The 18,364-nt window shown below is 40.5% G+C and overlaps 1 protein-coding gene across 1 annotated transcript in view; it reads right to left on the bottom strand.

Moving 5' to 3' along the window:
- The window catches only part of FAM3B (FAM3 metabolism regulating signaling molecule B), a 272,157-nt gene that overhangs the window by 159,013 nt on the left and 94,780 nt on the right, over positions 1–18,364 (bottom strand). Inside the window, exon 2 of the mRNA XM_069202590.1 lies at positions 8,490–8,633. Coding sequence (XP_069058691.1) covers positions 8,490–8,633 — 144 coding nt within the window. The remainder of the gene's footprint in view (positions 1–8,489; positions 8,634–18,364) is intronic.

Genomic DNA, 18,364 nt, shown 5'->3' with positions numbered 1-18,364 from the left:
AGCAACTGAAGAACTGGAGGCTCCAATAAGCTTAGAGAAATTCCGGACGGCTTTAAAGGACCGTCACGCTACAAAGCTCTGGTTGGGATGGGCTTCATCAGGAGTTTTATCAAGCATACTCAGCCCCTTTTAACTCAGAAACTCCTAAAGGTAATTCTAGAAGGTCAAGACAAGGTAAAAACTTCCTCAGAAAGTGGGAGAAGTCTGCCTGCTGTTAAAACCGGGTGGTCCACAAACAGATCCCTCTGCATACAGACCCATAACCATTATGAATGCAGATATGAAAATACTGTGTAAACTCCAAGCTACTTGCCTGCTCCTTTACATCTCGCACCTGGTACACGAAGACCAATGCAGTTTTATTCCAGGGCGCAATACTAGCATGAATCTCAGACGACTCATGCGTATCCTGCATGAAGTCCGTGAACTTCCGGATCAGAGGGTCCTGCTCTCGGTCGACCCTGAAAAAGCTTTCTACAGCGTAGACTGGGGTTCTTTGCTAGAAGCACCACAGATGGGTTTGTCTCCTATACATTAAACCAACCACAAGTCTTAGGCTGGGAAGTACTCGCTCTGAGGAGTGGACATTGGGTCGAGGCACAAGACCTTGTTTGGGAGGAGTTGCAACATACGGGCATCCAGGGGGCAGCCCAACACATAATTTTGCTTTATGACAATGACAACCTATTTTACCTATCATCGCCACACACATCGATTTCACTCCTGCTGCAGCTTCTGAAGAGGTTTGCGAAATTGTCTGGGCTGCGAATTAATATGGGCAAGTACTTAGTATTCCTGCTTGCTACTCTGGTGGGAACCCCGGATGGACACTTGCCGCCTCTGGGCCTTCACTGGGAGATGCAGTTTCTGTTATCTCGGTGGACACACTCGGTGGACAATCAACTCAATCTAAATATAGACAGAATTGTTACCAGTCTAAGGTCTTCTACAGCTTTCTGGAATACCCTGCCCCTCTCAATGATGGAACGTTTAGCCATTTAAGAAATGGTTCTGCATACCAGATGTCTACGCACATATGCTTACTCCCAGTTAGAATTTTTAAGCAGCTGGACACTATGCTGGTCCACATGGGGGGAAGAAGAAGTATGGTAGCGCGCTCAAAGACATACAAAGATGGAGGCATAGAACCCCGAGCCTTGACCTCTATTATTACACTGCACACTTAAGCATGCAATACGCTGCTGTCCCCAGAGGATAACTGGGAGAGGTGCTTAATAGCAGGAAGTGTTCCTACGGAATGGCTGCTGGAACTCCTAATGGAGGGGGCAGGGATCTCACCCTTGACCCCCTAGATTGTACAAACTAATGCCTCGATTTGGCAACGCTTTGTGCAAAACGTCCTTAAAAGGGCCCCATTCCATATGGACCTCCCAATTTGGATAGTCAAACCACTCCGACAACTCATGAGCAATGTGTCATTTCTGGAATGCGAGTGGAGTGCGGGGTGCTGTGAAACACTTGAAGATATCTATCCCGGCTGTAAATTTATTGCTTCTTCACACATTTGATCTGGGACACACTCTGTGGACATTCAGCTCAATCTGGTGGTACCACCTGGTGGTATTTTCTACACCACGCAGGTCTAGCAGATGTAGCAAAGATTAAACGGCCAACCTTTCCAGATGCCCCGGAGGAATCACATACACTTGGAATCCTTCTATTCTGTGGGACAGGGGAGGACAAGCCCCAAGATCTAGGAAAGCATGGGAGATCGATCTGGGTGTACAGCTGGGAGACATCGAATGGTCCCAAATCAATTCCCTTATCGAATCGGTCTCATGCAATTCCTGTTTTAAATTAATGTACTTCAACTTCCGACACTGGGCATATGTCACCCCCAGGGACCTCAAAAGGATCTCTGGCACACAACCTAACAGCTGTCCAAGCTGCGGGAGGGGTGAAGCAGGTTTCCTACACTTAGCCTGGGAGTGTCGGGAGGTACATCAGTACTGGAAACAAGTAGTTGTAATATTGAATAAAACAGTGGGTGTCCCGGTTGTGCTATCAACAACCACTTTCCTCTTTGGGAATGTTAGGTGCCCAAAAGGTAAAAAGATGGCATATAGATTTTTGCAATAAATGCTACTGCTGGCAAGATGCCCGGTCGCCTTCTCCTAGATGGGAACAGGGGTACCGACTATTCAGGGTTGGAGGAGGGATGCGTCAGAACGGGCACTAGAAGGATAAATTTGCATTAAGTGGAGCAGAAGGGATAAAAAAACGGGTGAAAACCTTGAAACATGAAGAATATTTCGTGAAAATTATCCTTACCCAGGATGGAAAAGACAGGACTCCCATCTCAGATAGTACTTCAGAAGACTCGGATTAGAGAGAGAGAGAGAGATGGGCGGGGTGATGGGGTAGAGTCTGAACGATATCTAGGCCTTGGTGACGTACTTGGCAGGGAGGTTAGCTTACTAGTCTAGGACCACTGGCCCGGAAGGGATACATTTGTTATAATGGTCACATGTTAACCCTCGGTTTTGCTCCACAGGATTCTGAAAGTAGATCTATATGAACACTGAAATTCTGTACAATGCTGTGTGCTTGTGTAATCATTAAATGCACAAATAAAAGTTACAAAAATATTACATTATCGCAGTTTAGGTGAAGAGCACATCTAAAGCAATGTATCAACAATTCATAAATATTACTCTACATTACCTGCATATAGATATAGATATATATATAGATATATATATATATATATATATGTTTTTTTTTATTTGCAAGTCTTATGCACATGGATTAGTACAATATTATCAGCACTAAGCAATAGAATTACTAAGGCATTTGCACTTCTAAAAGATGTTAAGCATATGAAGAGGGGAAAATGCCATTCAGGCCTACACGGAGCACAGGAAATTCAGGCATTTTTGGCTCCTGCAGGCGCAGATCATGTAGTTAGGTCAGACATGAACCAAGCAATGCATACAGGTAAACACAATCCCCAGAAGCTTAGGGTACTGCATACAGTACGGAAAGCAGAGAAAGCAAATCTGGCAAGTAGTACATTTGATAAAACACACCTATAACCCATAGGCGACGCTTCAAATTGCCTGCTCAATTATTGAGTTTCTGGCATTTAGATTGTTCAAATAGCGCAAGCCAGGAAGTGCCTTAAGCATTCAATCAAAGAAAACTTGGCACAGTACAAGTAAGACAACTCCTTCCATGCCTGGGGTGTAATACATATTATGCAAAACAAATTATGCAAAACAAAGGAAGGGACTGAGGAATGTTCCCCATTTAGGTTAAGAACATTCATTAGAAACTGCACCAATTATCTACTAACGAGACTATGAATCACCTACTAAATTAATAAAGTACCATAGAGGCAACGCCAGAAATTGATTTAAGCGTCATTATTTCCAGAAAAAAAAATATTTTTAGCATGTGGGAGAGGCACGGCTATCAAGAACAGGGTACATTTTGCTTGTCATTTATCTCACCACAACAAGGATGCTGGGGATGAGCCAGATTGTTTGGGGTCTGACATAATGCAGCCTGTTTCAGAACATTGTGCCAAGACTTTGCAAAACGATGCATTGTTTGGAGGAGGGTGCATCTAGGCAGGTTGATTAGAGCAGCTTTTAAATTCCACAACAGATGTTGTATTGATTACTACACAGGCCACACAATTTCTGCTGACACCTGAACAACTAAACGTGGGAGCGTTACAGAGAGAGATTAAGGTGGTTTAGTGGGTCAAACAGACATAACATAATATCTATTTTAAGCAAAGTAGTTTGACTAGGCTTTTGTCATTTGGGGCGTTGGAGGCAAAACACATTAACATGTCTTAGTTGGAACACCAGGGAGTGGTAGGAGAGTGTATGGATTAGCTGATCTATTTCCTACTGAAGCAGCTTGTGTATGTGTTCGTGACGCCCAAATAGGATGTGGCATATATGGGGCAGTGAGCAATCACATGCATTATTTTACCATGGCAACAAGCATCTCAAGGAGCTCTCCAAACACCTTTCTAGTGATGGGCACTCCTCTGAACCTGTGGCAAAAGTGGATGAGATTGAGAGATTTTAGTCAATATCTCTGGAACCAGTGTAATCATCAGGTTGAGAAGAACCCAATTTCCCACTGCCTGGAGCATTATTTAATCAACCATGCTTACACTGTCCTGGGACAGTCTGATGATGATAGTGCCTAACAAAACAAGGTGTGTGTTCCTTCTCATTATCACAAAAGAACTAATACACCATGACAAGTCATAACATGCATGTGTAAAGTGCATGTTCAGCCCTTGGGTACCATGCAGCTGGCTAGTCAGCATCAATGGTTCTCATGTTATTGAGCTTGGAAGGATCGGATCTGCTGAGATCCGAATCTATGCCCATGAGGTCAAACACATATCACTGGAGTGGATGCATTAGTCCACTAAACCAAGAGATACAGATATTTCCCCTTAATAAAGCGAAAAATGCTTCCCCTTTTTAGAGCTGCGATTTGGAACTTATGGAAGCATTTCCAGATAGTCCTTATTTTTGAATAATGAACTGTAGAATGGGAGATAATAATGCTTTTTTCCGCAATATTGATGGAATACCCTAAAATATAACCCATATGAAATAATGTTAACGTATGAAAATATCTAAAAAATACAAATATAATTTAATATTAAAGAAATATATGTACACATAAAACATGTATTAATCAGTTATGAAACATTTTAACTTTTTTTGAATGTACAAATTAATGTAAAATTACTTTTTATTAAAATATGATTGTTACTTTTATTGATTCTATACATCACTTTAAATAATTATTAATGGATTATAATTTCTTTTATTGTCAGTAGAAATACATTTTTAATGTGAGCTGCTGAAAAATAATTTTAGTTTATATATTTAAAGATGTTATTCAAAATTTAGTGCATTTTTTGTTCTACCTTTAAAAAAACACTATAGAACACTAATTTACAATAATATTTTATATAAAAATACTTTATTATAAAGTTTAGTAAACTTTTTCAATTTTCCCAATACTTTATCTCCTCCCCAACACTGTAATCTTATGTGGGGATAGTTAAAAAAAAAAAAAAAAGTTTATTTAACTCAAAAAACGAGTAAGAAATATATATATTTTAAATGTCTAACAAAAAAATGCTACAGCAATGTTAAGAGTTTTTTTTAATTAAATCTTTAATTAATTTAAATATAGATTGCAGTCAATGCATCTCCTCAAGTAAGTCGGCAACTTAATTAATCATTTTTATTAAGAAGATTCCTTGCCTTGTTATGTGGCATTTATATAGTGTGAACCTAGCCAAAAGGCGGTAGGTCGCTGTATAGGCTTGCATTGTTTTTTTCTCCTACTTTAGTTTGGTCTTCCAAAATCGTCATATTCTGTGAGCACTCTTCATCTAGAGTGGTGTTAAAGAATGTCGGTCACCAAATGCATGCAGAAACACCATATAAAATACCTAAATAACACAAATGTTTGACACAAGAGCAGCAGTTCTAAACCTGGGGTCTGGTGACCCCTGGGGATCTGCGGCGCCAATTGAGGGGGTCTGCGACTGCTAAGACTATTAGATAATATTAACAGATTAATAAAGTGTATATAAACAAGGAAGGAAAAAGTCAAATTGACCATTTTAAAACGTACCCTAAATGTTAAGGAATTTGAAATTGGAGGCTAATAATTTAATTGGTGCCCTAATATTAATTACTTGAAGCAGTGCACATGGTTCATCAAACATAACATAGTATGGATGCTGAGTAGCCTCAGCTAAATTTAGAAAAGAACCAACCTTTCCATTAAAAAGAACATTTTTTTATTTTTAAATTAGTTGTGAAATAAAGAAACATATTTTGTCAATTGTTTATTTGTGTATGTTATGTGTTTGATGAATGATTGTTTCAGTATTTTTGTGTGACTCAAATCATCGAAGTTGGCGAAGCCCGGGTCCTGAGCTTCCAGTAAGGTCTCAGTGGGTTCCACGGATTCCAGTAATGATTAAGTGGGGGTGCACAGAAGTCAAAAGGTTAAAAAGCACTGCACTAGGGGAACCAGCAATTGTTTAACATAATCCGCAATGTTAGGATCAGCCCATGCTCATGATGCAATCCCTAAAAGCTCATGAGTAGGTAAAGCTGGTGAGTGAGGTCAAAAAGGAGAGCAGGCGAAGTAGCTGGGAGGAAGGGGAAAGGGAAGAGTTGTACCCAACCAAAGACCTGGCAGTGAAGGAGTGCGGCAGGCACTACTAGCCAGTTTGAGGAGTCAGGGAAGAGGAGTATTTTATCAGACTTAACACATGAACCGCAGTTGCTTCAGAGTAATACCGACATATGCCACACACATACCACTTGGGACCAAAAGACTCAGCAACAGCACTACACAGAATGGATAACATGCACCACATGATGCTAAAATGAATTACTTAAATAAACAAACGCAAGGTGATAAAGTCCATGTCCAGTCTTTGCCAGGATGCAAAGCAGGGCTGGGATAGGAGGAGCCAACTGAGGGACAGCAGCAGAAAAAAACACTACCCACATGTCAACATACAGAGACAACTTCAACGTAAACCAATAGTGTAACTCATAAGAGAAGATGGTGAGGATACTGCAGCAACTCCAGCACTGACCAACCTTACAGTGATTTTTGGGGTGTGCTCACTGATTTGCACGTACAGGTTTCCAACTATTGAGCCCTTTTCACCTATCTCTAAAAGTGTTCTGGTAAAACTGCTGCAATTAGCTGAAATGGAAAAAGCCAGGAAGGAGGAAGTGGCCTTAGACAACAAAAGCTGACAATGGACAAAGTATAATGCAAACTGTTCTTTTTAACAATATGTTCCCTAATTTCCTATTTGTCCTCATATTTAAAGCTCTGGCTGTGTTTTTGCCATCACTTGCTCTCACTTTTAAAACCCCTTCAATCTGTTTGTTGTGATGTGTCCCCTATAGTGACATCTTCATAAAACAAGCTTCACAGAAGAATGTGCCATTTCATTTCCATTCAGAAGAAGGATGGTTCACGCTACTCAATAAGGAATGGTATCACAAAGCTCGTAAAATGGTAAGGAAAGTTGAGCAACTAATGCTAAAAAGGGAAAAGTGCACACTAATTGCACACTATCTGCAAGAATCATGTAACATTCTCAGTGAAATAATAACTCTTTTTTCTTATGGATTTGCATTATGTGACCAGAAGTGGCCAGAGGGAAACACGTTTAGTACATTACAAATGTTTTAAATACATAAATAAAGAAACAAACAAATATTTATGCTGCATCCAATATAAATCAGTCAGGTTGAGAATCTCAACAGTATAAGAAATTCCACCATCTGTCCTGGTATGTCCTTATCTGTCTGGCCCCTCCATTTTGTCCTTTGCTGTGGTCTGATCCCTGTTGAACATGCACTGTGTCTGCAGTATGAAATTACATTTCCTTCATTTCCATTGCATCCCAGTGTCTGCGGGCCTGCTTTGATACAATATCCTGAATGTGGATGGCTTGAGAACAGGAGAGTACATGTAAAGACAGGAAGCAGCTGGGAAGCATCATAGTTACCTCATTTGCTGGGAGTAATGTTTACATCTTGTTCTAGTACAAGAAACAACCACAGCAACTTTCTGGTACCGAACTGGGTCACTGTATACCTATCTGGAACATCTGGGCTCATGAAGTGCCTGAGAAGCGTCAATAGAAGTGCTTTGATACACTCAAAGCTTTTCAAAATCAGAAAATGTGTGAATAGAATAATAAAAATCCTCAAAGCAGCTCTTTGATTTTTTATTTAGCAGCAGGAACACCAGTAGTAATGGGGGATATATTTGTGATTACAAAAACTCAGCAACTAAAACTACAATTATAAGCCCTATGTGCATACGTCTTTAGTATCATGTGCTAGTCTATTAAACATCTAGTAAGTCACCCTTAGCATATTATTCCAATAATGGTAATAACAAGCTGATTAGACAAGGAATTCTACATAAAATGTTGTTGCAAGTAAAACAACAATCAAGATCCAAACTCAAAACAAAATTGTTTTATCAAGGCTTGCTCATGCTTTCTTTGGGTACTATATGAATGACGGACCCTAGGCAGCCTGTGTTTTTGGCTGCTTTTGTGTATACCAGTTTATGAACATGGTCATAATGTTAGGCATCCCTAAGGCTGAAGGGGGTAATAAGTTTGGGGTTGTTACAAACAGGGGTCCCCAAAAAGGTGTTGCCTATGGCCCCAGACATACTTAAGATATTGCTGCACCTGCCAATCTCTCAGGAACATCCCTAGTCCCACCGTTGATCCCCAGTGGCAACAGCAGACAATGACTCCCACCCAGCATGTTTTGTAAATCCATGGATTCGGGTTGTCTGAACCAGCATCTAGGACTGGTTCAACTTCATTACTCCAAACAGCACTTAAAAAGTAATTCCAGGTTGTGTGGAAAGAGGGTTGCTTGAGCGCGGCTACAGAGTTGGTGGATATGTTTCCTCACCTTTTACAACGGGTTTTTCTGCAATGCTCTGTAGGTTGTTCATGGCCACTTCAACTGTATTTTCGGGAAGCACCTCAGCAAACAGGTAGCCCAAGTACCATGCGCAACCCGATGCGATAAGCAGACCAGCTGCTTTAAAGAAATCTGTAAATCATCAAATGACAAAAAGTAATGTTTAATCCTTACCCAGTACAGTGGTGCATATATAACAGACCAAAATGGATACTACATCAGCAAATACTATGATATGCAAATTATCTAGTGCATTGTGTTACCTGTCACAATACTGAGTGAATTATGATCACATCTACACTAATATTTACAGTTTCACTCTACGAATTAACCACTAAGTCAATGGAGCACATACCCAACGTGGGCCTGGTTCAGATCCTAACAATGTATAGATTGCCAATTATTAAGTTAATCCACACAAAAACATATAAATAGGAGCACAAACCCAACTATAACTATTTACAATTATCCTGACACATAACCCCAAGTTTAATGTTTGCCATAGATAGCAATATTCAGATCTGGGCACAACCCAATGTCTACTGTCTGTCACGGGAGAGGATGTTTTATGCTATAAGTTAGCTCTCTGAGAAGGCCATTACCTATGAAAGACATGGCCAGAGTGGTAATTTTAATTAGGCAAACTTATAAAACAATATCTCTGAACCTATGTATAGGCTATACCCATTACCAATATGGTAGAGAGGTGTGATTTTGTGCTGTCCCATCCCCTCATTGGGGGTTGTGTCTGTGTGTTATTGCAATGGTGTCCCAGCCTCTCAGATTCAGCTCTAGCGTTTCTTCACTTGAGTAAGAAGAGGAACGGAGAAGGGGTATTAACACCCAGATTATTTACTGTTACTCGCCATTTCTTCGAGACTTCTCTTCCTACTCAACTTGCACAAGCTTCACCTGCAAAACCCTTCTGTAAGTAGGTGTTGATGTTTCACTGTGATAGCATGGGTAAATTCATAGGATAGTTGAGCAAGCAGTTGTACCTTATAGGCTTGAGGAATGGGATTGTCTCTTGAGGGGGCCCATTAGTTTGTGAATGATAAAGGCAACAGAATGAATGTGCTGGGGTAAAGATATATCTCAGCTATGCAAGTCACCCAAAGAGGAGACAATTATATACACATAGATTAATACATACAGGTGTATACGTTACATACAGAACTGATAATAGCTCTAGTTATAATTCAATCCATGAATACATAGAAACTTTTTCGAATTGCTTATAACTTATGTTCCATTTGACAAATTGTGGAGGTTGAAACAGGACCTTTTGGTCCCTTGATGTAAAGAAGGTGAAATACGCCATTTAAAATTATGATTTAAAAAGAGAAAAGTCTCTTCAAGTGATGGACTTTATTTTTTGTGACTTTGCCGTAGTTACGGTCACAACGGCCGCCGTCACTCAATCGGTATTGAGCAAGCCTTTTATGTCAGACATGCAAGTAAACCTTCCGTGTCACACTCACGCTTGGAAACATTAGCGGGCATTTCTCACATGCGTCAACCTGCGTGTGTATCCCAACCACTTTACATTAGCCACCGCATCTGAGCTGCTCACTTTTGGGTTGTTGACTCTGAAGTCTAACTAGTGGAGACTAAAGTGGAGTCTAAAGTGGGGATTAGCTTGCCTGGATTTCCAGATCTCTCTCATCTTCTAAAAATAACCTTCGGGTGCTGTTCCTAGTATTACATCGAAGGGAATAGAAATATAAGTAGGACTACTTCTATTGCAGGAATTGGGCATAGAAGTAGAAAAGACAATCACTCCACAGACCTGGGCTGCAAATTTTCCTGAGCTAAGGAACCTTTTATTTGGAATAAACACTGTAATCAACGATTTGCACACTTAACATACCAAATGATTTAAAACTGTTGTACTGTGCAAATCAGCAGGAATTTGCACCCTTAGAATAACAATAGCCATCAGTGAGTTGCACGCTTACAGAACACATAACAATGGTGTCAAAACAGTTCACTGTGCAATCAGCAGCGATTTGCACACCTGAAAAACAAGAACAGTACAATGGATACATATTTGCTTTAACATCATCATCAATTTGCACGCTTGAAAAACAGTGGTACAATTTTATCTTAACATTAACGTCCAATTCAGTGTCTTCCCTTGTAGCAAATTTTAACCTCTTAACCTCTTCAACAAAATGCAAAATATACCACCTCCGTCCCCTTTTCTGCAAGAACCTGGTGGTCCACCATTAGAGTGGAACTTATGGTTAAGATCTTTTAAAGTATACTTATGTGCACTTGATGCACAAAAGTTCCAGAATGGAAAAATAAGTTTAAGGTACTATTATTTGGGGGTGGAAGGTCAGAACGTGTTTGACCATTTACCCGAATACGAACCCATAGGAGAGGAAGACCTTGATGAGTTTGACACATCTGTTACTCAATTGGGCAAATATTTTTCAAAATGAAAAATTTTGTGGTACACAGGTTTAAATTCCTTTCTAGAGAGCAAAAACCCAATGAAAGCATTGATATATACTTTACTGCTTTGAAGATTCTAGTGGTCAAATGTGAATTTGATAATCTTACATCACAATTGATCAGAGACCAGCTAGTGGTAAGATGTAATTCGAAAAAAAGTATTTTAACGTGCAAGAATCCTTCCTTGGATGAAGCTATAGACATAGCATTGAAGGATCTTGTAAGGAAGCAGAATTGTTAGAAGAATCCATGAGCAAAGTTACAATTTCAGGAGCTGTAGTCAGTAAATCAGTTCCTATTACTCCCTTAGAGAATAGGTGGTTTAGAGGGGCGATTAGGCCTAAAGTGCAATTACAACAGTTACAAAAAGTTAGTTGCTAAGGTGTGGTTCATCAGCACATTTTATCTTTCAAAAACTGTTTGGAACAAGGCTATCAATGTGAGGAATGCAGGAAGATAGGTAATTTTTTCAGGGTGTGTAGGGGGGAGTAGAGTTTGCTGTGTAATCAGTGAAGAGAGAGTGAGAATATTGAGGATGACAAACACAAAAGATTTGAGGAATTATAATTGGGAGTGAGAAGTGAAGGTGCTGAAGGAGCAAAACACATGGCTGATCCTGATTTGGATTCTACTATTGAAGGAAAAGAAATTAAACTTTGTCAGCACAGGTGCTCACATCACAATAGAGTCCCAAGAAAAATTGGATAAATTGTGGCTATATAAAACTTTGTGCTTACCAGATATTTTAACAGTGGCGTTTGAAGGAAGTAGAGTGGATTTAATAGGATATTTTTGGGCTACCATCAAAACTTCAGGAGAATCCATCAAGGGAAAGGTGTTCATAGCAAAAAAGGTATCAATGAGTTGGGATGGGTACATCAGGCTGAGTTTACAAGCTAGCAATAAGACAAGGGTTAGACAAACCTGTTACCATTGAGAGAGAGAAAATTAGGTCAGTGACTGACAAAGAAAATTTCAAGCAGGAAAAACTTTGTAAGGTATTTCAGGAGAAATTGGGCAAAATAAAAGATTTTACATATATTATTAAGGTCAAACAAGGTGTGTCACCAGTAAAGCACAACTTGCAGAGCAATCCTTTAAGGAAAGATATTTCTGACATGCTTAAAGACATATGTGTGCAAGAAACTTTTGAAAAGGTTGAAGCAACACTATGGCTGTCTCTGACAATAAAGAAATCTGGTTAACTCAGAATGTGCGTAAACTTAAGAAGTGTCAATGAAGCCATTCGGTTGGATAACTTTCTATTGCCAAGAACTGAAGACTTAATTACAAAGATAGGCCATTCCAGTTGGTTCACCAAGCCGGCGTAAGAGCTGCATACCATCAGGTAGAACTTGATAAAGATTCGAGACACTTAACAGCCTTTGTTACACTGGAGGGAGTATTCCAATTCTGTAGAATGCAATTTGGCACAGCTTCTGCTGCAGTGTTTTTTCAAAGATTAATGTCAAGTATGCTTATCAATTTTACGCAGGTTGCAGTCTTTCAAGATGATATGTTAATATTTTCAGACAGTGCATGTGAACATGATAAGGCATTGAATGATGTCTTGAGTGTGTTAGAGAAAAGGGGAGTCACACTTAAAAACGTTTAATGCGTTTTTAAGAAAAAAGAGATTGAGTATCTGGGAGATGTTTTTTATGGACAAGGGGTAAGCCCAAATTGAGCTTGGTCAAAAGCATAGTTGAAGCTTCTGCTTTCAAGAACAAGGAGCAATTACTATCCTTTCTAGGATAAGCTTTTAAAAAACTTTGCAAATTTGACCGAATGTTTCAGAGCATTGCTAAAAAAGGGAGTTGAGTTTGCATGGTCTGGAAAATGTGAAAGTACATTTAGGAGAGTTTAAGAGGGAATTATTAACCCATTGTAGAGGGAACGAGGACAATTGTCACAGTAGATGCATGTGAGTATGGACTAGGAGCAGTATTGTCCCAGTCGGAAGGCAAGTATTAAACAACTGTAGGTTTCGCTTCTAGGATACTGTGCCAAGCGGAACGGAAATACTCAGTAATTGTGAAAGAATTACTGGTGTGTGGAGGGAGTGTGGAAAATTCAGATTGCATCTTGGGGAAGACCATTTGAACTACAGACTGATTATCAATCTTTAGTAGATATTTTGTCAGGGAAAAAATGGAAACGTTCAACTGCAAGAATAGCAAGGCTATCGGCTAAATTGCTAGAGTTCTCATTTACAGTGAAATATAGTCCAGGAGGGAAAAATTCTAGAGCTGACTGTCTCTTGCGCCTACCCATTGAAGATTCTGAAGACTATGATTGCAAATCTGAAATAAAAGAGTGTTTTATAGCTCACATAGAGATGAGACTATTTGAAAGAATGAAGAATATTGGGTAAAAGCCAACAATGAGGATTAAATACTGGAAGAAGTAGTTTCATTTCTGAAGTCAGGCTGGCCAAAGGAGAAAAATCTATCTGATAAGTTGCAAATGTTCTGGACAGTATCGAATGAATTATCCGTGGAAGGTGGGAAGTTAGTGAATGGAAACAAACTAGTTCGACCTTTGTGTTTCAGCCAACGGAATATTGAACTAGCACAGTCAGGACACTTAGGATCAACTGTAACCAAGAAAAAAGTAAGAGATTTCTGGTGGCCTAAAATGGATGGTGGGATTGGGGATTTTGTGAGAAATTGTGTCAAATGTAAAGTGGGTGATAAAGTTCTGATAACCGAGGGCACAAATGAGTCAGTCACATTATGTCCTGATAGAGTGCGGCAACGAGTAGATGTGGATTTTTTGGGTCCATATCACATTTTACCTAGTCATCTGAAATATTTTATTGTTGTGATCGATCACCTGTCAAGAAGGGTTGAAGTCGAACCAGCAAGTGAACCTACCACAAGCATTATAACTGATTGTTTTCAAATGGTTTTTGCTAGAGAAGGGATTCCAGGAGAAATCATGACAAATAATGGGGTTCAATTTACGTCTGTGGAAATGATGTCATTCTTAGACAAATGTGCTGTTAAGCACATTAGAACTCCATTACATCATCCCCAAAGTAATGGAAAAGTGGAGTGTATCGACAGAGTTTTAGTTGAGTGTGTGCAATCCATATACAGATGTAAAATGGATGAGAGGAAAGCCATGAGAGAAGCTTGTATGGTCATATCGCACTACTCCACATAACGTCACTGAGAAAACCTCATTTGAATTAATGAGAGGGAGAAAAGCAGCAACAGATCTTTGTCCTCTTTTGATGGTGAAACTGTCCTCAAAGGGAGGAGATGTAGATGATTGGTGGAGGCTTGCTGAAAGGAAATGTGGAAAGATGGGAGTGGAGAAAAGAAAGAAAAAGTGAATAAACTGAAAATAAGAGACTGTGAGCATGTAAAAAAGTACTACTTAGTTGCAAAAGGTTTTTCTAAGTTTAAGGAGGCAGCACAAATAGTTGAAATACGAAAAAATGCAGTGATATTATCAGATGGTACTTGGAGGAGCACATCTCTCATTGCTTTGGACCCGAGTGTAAACAAGGGACATGAAGACAACTGCAGCGAAGTAGATGATGATTTAAGCATAAAAAAGAATGACAATGGTTTAACAAAAAGTTCCCACTGTAAATACACACAAAAAAACAAACAAATCAGAAGATTTTGTCAAAATGCTAAAGCAAACATAGGAGAAATAGGTATATGTGACTGTATTACATTCTCTAAATGTAAAACAAGTGCATCTTACTGCATATTATTCTTACTACTAGGAAAATAGTTCTATAAGTGTTCGGGTTTTTTTGTGTTTAAATAAAGGGGGGTGGGGTTGGGATGCCAAGGTGTTAGGTTAAGGAAGAGTTAGTGTTCCCCCCTGTACTTAAAATGTCTTTGTTAAAAGGGGAATAAGGGGCGATGTTGTAATGGAATGTAAATAGGCCACAGAATTCAGCATGGTCATCAGAGGCTGCATTCCATGTTAGTCACTTATTACTGTGTGCCCAGCCAATATGATGTAACTTCACTCCTGCAATAAAATACATCTTCTCCTTCAAGTCTACAGCATGGTGTTATCGCTACACAACTGTGAACTTAAAAAACATAGTGCTTATAGATATAATCTAAAGTTGTGTGCCAAGTGGTCAAGGGAAACAGAAACGGTATTAAGGGAGTGTGGTGAAAGTTGTATTTTCCCTTCAAAATTTCCTTTGGAAGATGTTTGTAGTGTGTGTAGGAAACCAAAAAAGGCAATAAAAGGGTCGGAGGTGCCGCAAGGAATAGCCTGAGCACAGACTCAGCAGTACCTGCAGGAAGATTTCACTGAAACATTTCACAACCGGTAAATCATACTGAGTTCAAACTACAAAAATCACCAGACTAATTTTGGGGAATTCCCGCAGATTGATACTGGATCCCATTGCCATTTTGTGAACACAGTTTTTTATGTGTTGGTTTAACTAGGTTGCATTATTCAGACTCTGACATGTTTCACTCTGAAGTGGCCAGAGGGCGGAATGTCTGTCGCCATTTGAACCAAGAAATAAGATGATTAAGTATAAAAGCGTACAGTTTAAAATATGCAATTTCAGGCTTCCTTAATGTCACAGACACTTGCCTCCCTTTCAAAGTAACAAGGGCCTCGTTCTATGCTCCAAACTATCTTTGAACTGGAATTTCCCTACAAGGACTCTCTCTTATCTTTCGATGCAAGGGAAGTTCTATAGTCAGATGTGCAAACGTTTGTCTCCATTATGTTTAACAATACAAAAGGATGATGGAGGGAGTGCTGAACAATGCACTCACCCCTAGTCACAGATCTGGGTTTAATCCATTGTTCTTTTGCTCACCATGCCACCCTAGTTTGGACCCAGCCATATGCAAATCAGTCTTGAATGGATTCAAGCTAGCCTGGCTGATGAAGGATGATACCCTGAAACTGGTCCCAGGATGCTTGTTTCTGGTCCAGGGAGGACATGGCCTGGCAGTTCGGGCTGGACTGTTCCCCTGGGGAACAGGGTCAAGACTGATTTGCATATGGCTGGGTCCAAACTGGTGGCATGGTGAGCAAAATAATTGGATTAAACCCAGATCTATGACTGAGGGGTGAATGTTTGATTGGTTCCGCATTCCGTTCATCATTTGTGTTTGTTTCCATTACGTTTAAAACAGTAATTCATAGACATTGTGGGGCGATATCTGTGGAGGCCATTATCTTGTGTTCACAATGCAAGGAGCCTTTGCTTTGTAGGAGAGCCAGAGGTATGTATGTGTACTTATTTTATGCAAACCTAGCTGGGCAGCAACGAATCACTGTATATCAAGGGTGCTTTGGGCAACGTCAGGGTCAGGCAGGGCTTTGTGTAGACGCATTGCATTTTTTAGGTGATACCTACCAGGCAGCTGTCTGGTTGCAAAATAACTATTGTAGGCTTACCAAGAATGTACCCTTTGCTTGCCATTTGGTGGCTTTATTGCAATTGTTATTGGCTTGCTTGTTTCTCATTCATTTGATTGCCTGACGTATTCTTCCACCATTGCTTTTAGGGTACAACTTTTTTTCTTTTTGGTTAAACACTCAATAAAAGTGCATATGTTTTCTACCTCTGTCCCTCGTATGCTTCTTTCCCCACCAAATATCTGGCTACAATGCTTCCTCTTGCTCTCTCCTTCATGTGCTACTCGGTCTTCTCATGTGCCTCTTCCTCCACCCACCACACTCCAAATTATTGCTCTCTCTTTTGTGTTTTCTTCTCCCACTTTGCCCCATGTTGCTCTCTCCCTCGTGTGCTGTTTTTGCCCTCATCTCCACCTGGGCCACTTTTTTTATTTATTTCCCACTTACTGTTGCTTCCCGCCTTACCAAGTCATCTGTACCTCCGTGAGGTCTCTAGTTGGCAGAGATATACACCCTTGTCCAAGTAGGGACCACAATCCTAGTCAGGGTAAGTCATACACAATCCAAATTATCCTGTGCCCACCCTATGGTAGCTTGGAACTGAGCAGTCAGGCTTAACTTAGAAGACAATGTGTTAAGTATTTGTGCAATAAATCATGCAATAACAGTGAAAACACCACAGAAACGCACCACACCGGTTTTGGAATACTATAAGATATTTATCTAAATGATTTAAGGTCAAAACGATCAAGATTTGATAAGTACAAGTTGCAATATCATTTTTGTAATGATAAGGAGAATCTTAAGTCTTTAAAAAGCAACAAGGGTCTCTTGCAAGAACAAAGTACCTGGTATGCGTCATTATTACATGCACGGGGACCGCAGAGGAGGAGATGTGAGGAAAAACGAAGGGTGTGTGTCGGATTTCTGGACAAACACAGATGATGCATCGATTCTTTTCCACGCAGCAAGGATTTTGCATCGAATTCCGGCACACAGGCTTAAATCCTCTTTGCGGTGCAGGGTCTTTTTATGCCCAGGGACGATGTGTGGAAATCCTAGGCATAAGGGACGAAGTCACAGTTGCTGTGTCAATCTGTTAGGCGATGTGGCGGAGTTTCTGTTGCACAGCTGCCGCTGCGTCGATTCCTCTGGCAGGAAGTCGGGCTGCATCGTTCCGGCTCGGCGATGCATCGATACAGTGGGCTGTGCATCGTAGTTCTGGTCGCAACTTTGCCGCTTTGTCAATCTCCACTCGGGGAGTCGAGCTGCATCGTTCCGGTTCGGCGATGCAGTGATTTTCTCACCACTGGACAGGCTGTGCGTCGATTCTGGCAGGCTGTGCATCGATTTTCACTGCACAAGGAGTTTCTTTGCAGAGATAAAGTCTTTTTGGCCGAGACTTCAGGAACAGGAGGCAAGGTCAATCCAAGCCCCTGGAGAGCACTTCTCAGCAGAGCCAGAGGCCAGCAAGGCAGCAGGGCAACAGCAAGGCAGCAGTCCTTCACAGCAAAGCAGTCCAGGTTGAGTTGGTAGGGTCAGGGACCCAGTTTATATACCCAAAAGTGCCTTTGAAATGGGGGAGACTTCAAAGAGTGGTTTTGAAGTGCACACGGTCCCCTTTCAGTACAACCCTGTTTGCCAGGGTCGCAGTAGGAGGATTAGCAGTCCATTGTGTGAGAGCAGGCCACTGTCCTTTGAAATGTAAGTGCCTGGCCCTCCACCCTTCCAGCCCAGGAAGACCCATTCATTATGCAGATGTGTGCAGGTGTGACTGAGCATCCTGTATTTGTGGTTGTCTGGGTGAAATGCACAAGGGAGCTGTCAACCAGCCCAGCCCAGACGTGGATTGGAGACAGGCTGTAAGACACAGAAGGATTTTAAGTGCAGAGAAATGCTCACTTTCTAAAAGTGGCATTTCTAAAATAGTGATATAAAATCCAACCTCACCAGTCAGCAGGATTTTGTATTACCATTATGGCCATTCTAAATATGACCTGTCTACCTCTTTCTGATCAGAACCTACCACTCAAACAGTA

Source organism: Pleurodeles waltl, chromosome 8 (assembly GCF_031143425.1).
Source record: "Pleurodeles waltl isolate 20211129_DDA chromosome 8, aPleWal1.hap1.20221129, whole genome shotgun sequence".
Classification (NCBI taxonomy): domain Eukaryota; kingdom Metazoa; phylum Chordata; class Amphibia; order Caudata; family Salamandridae; genus Pleurodeles; species Pleurodeles waltl.
The sequence above is the reverse complement of the archived record's forward strand: the minus strand, read 5'-3'. Positions and strand labels throughout refer to the sequence as shown.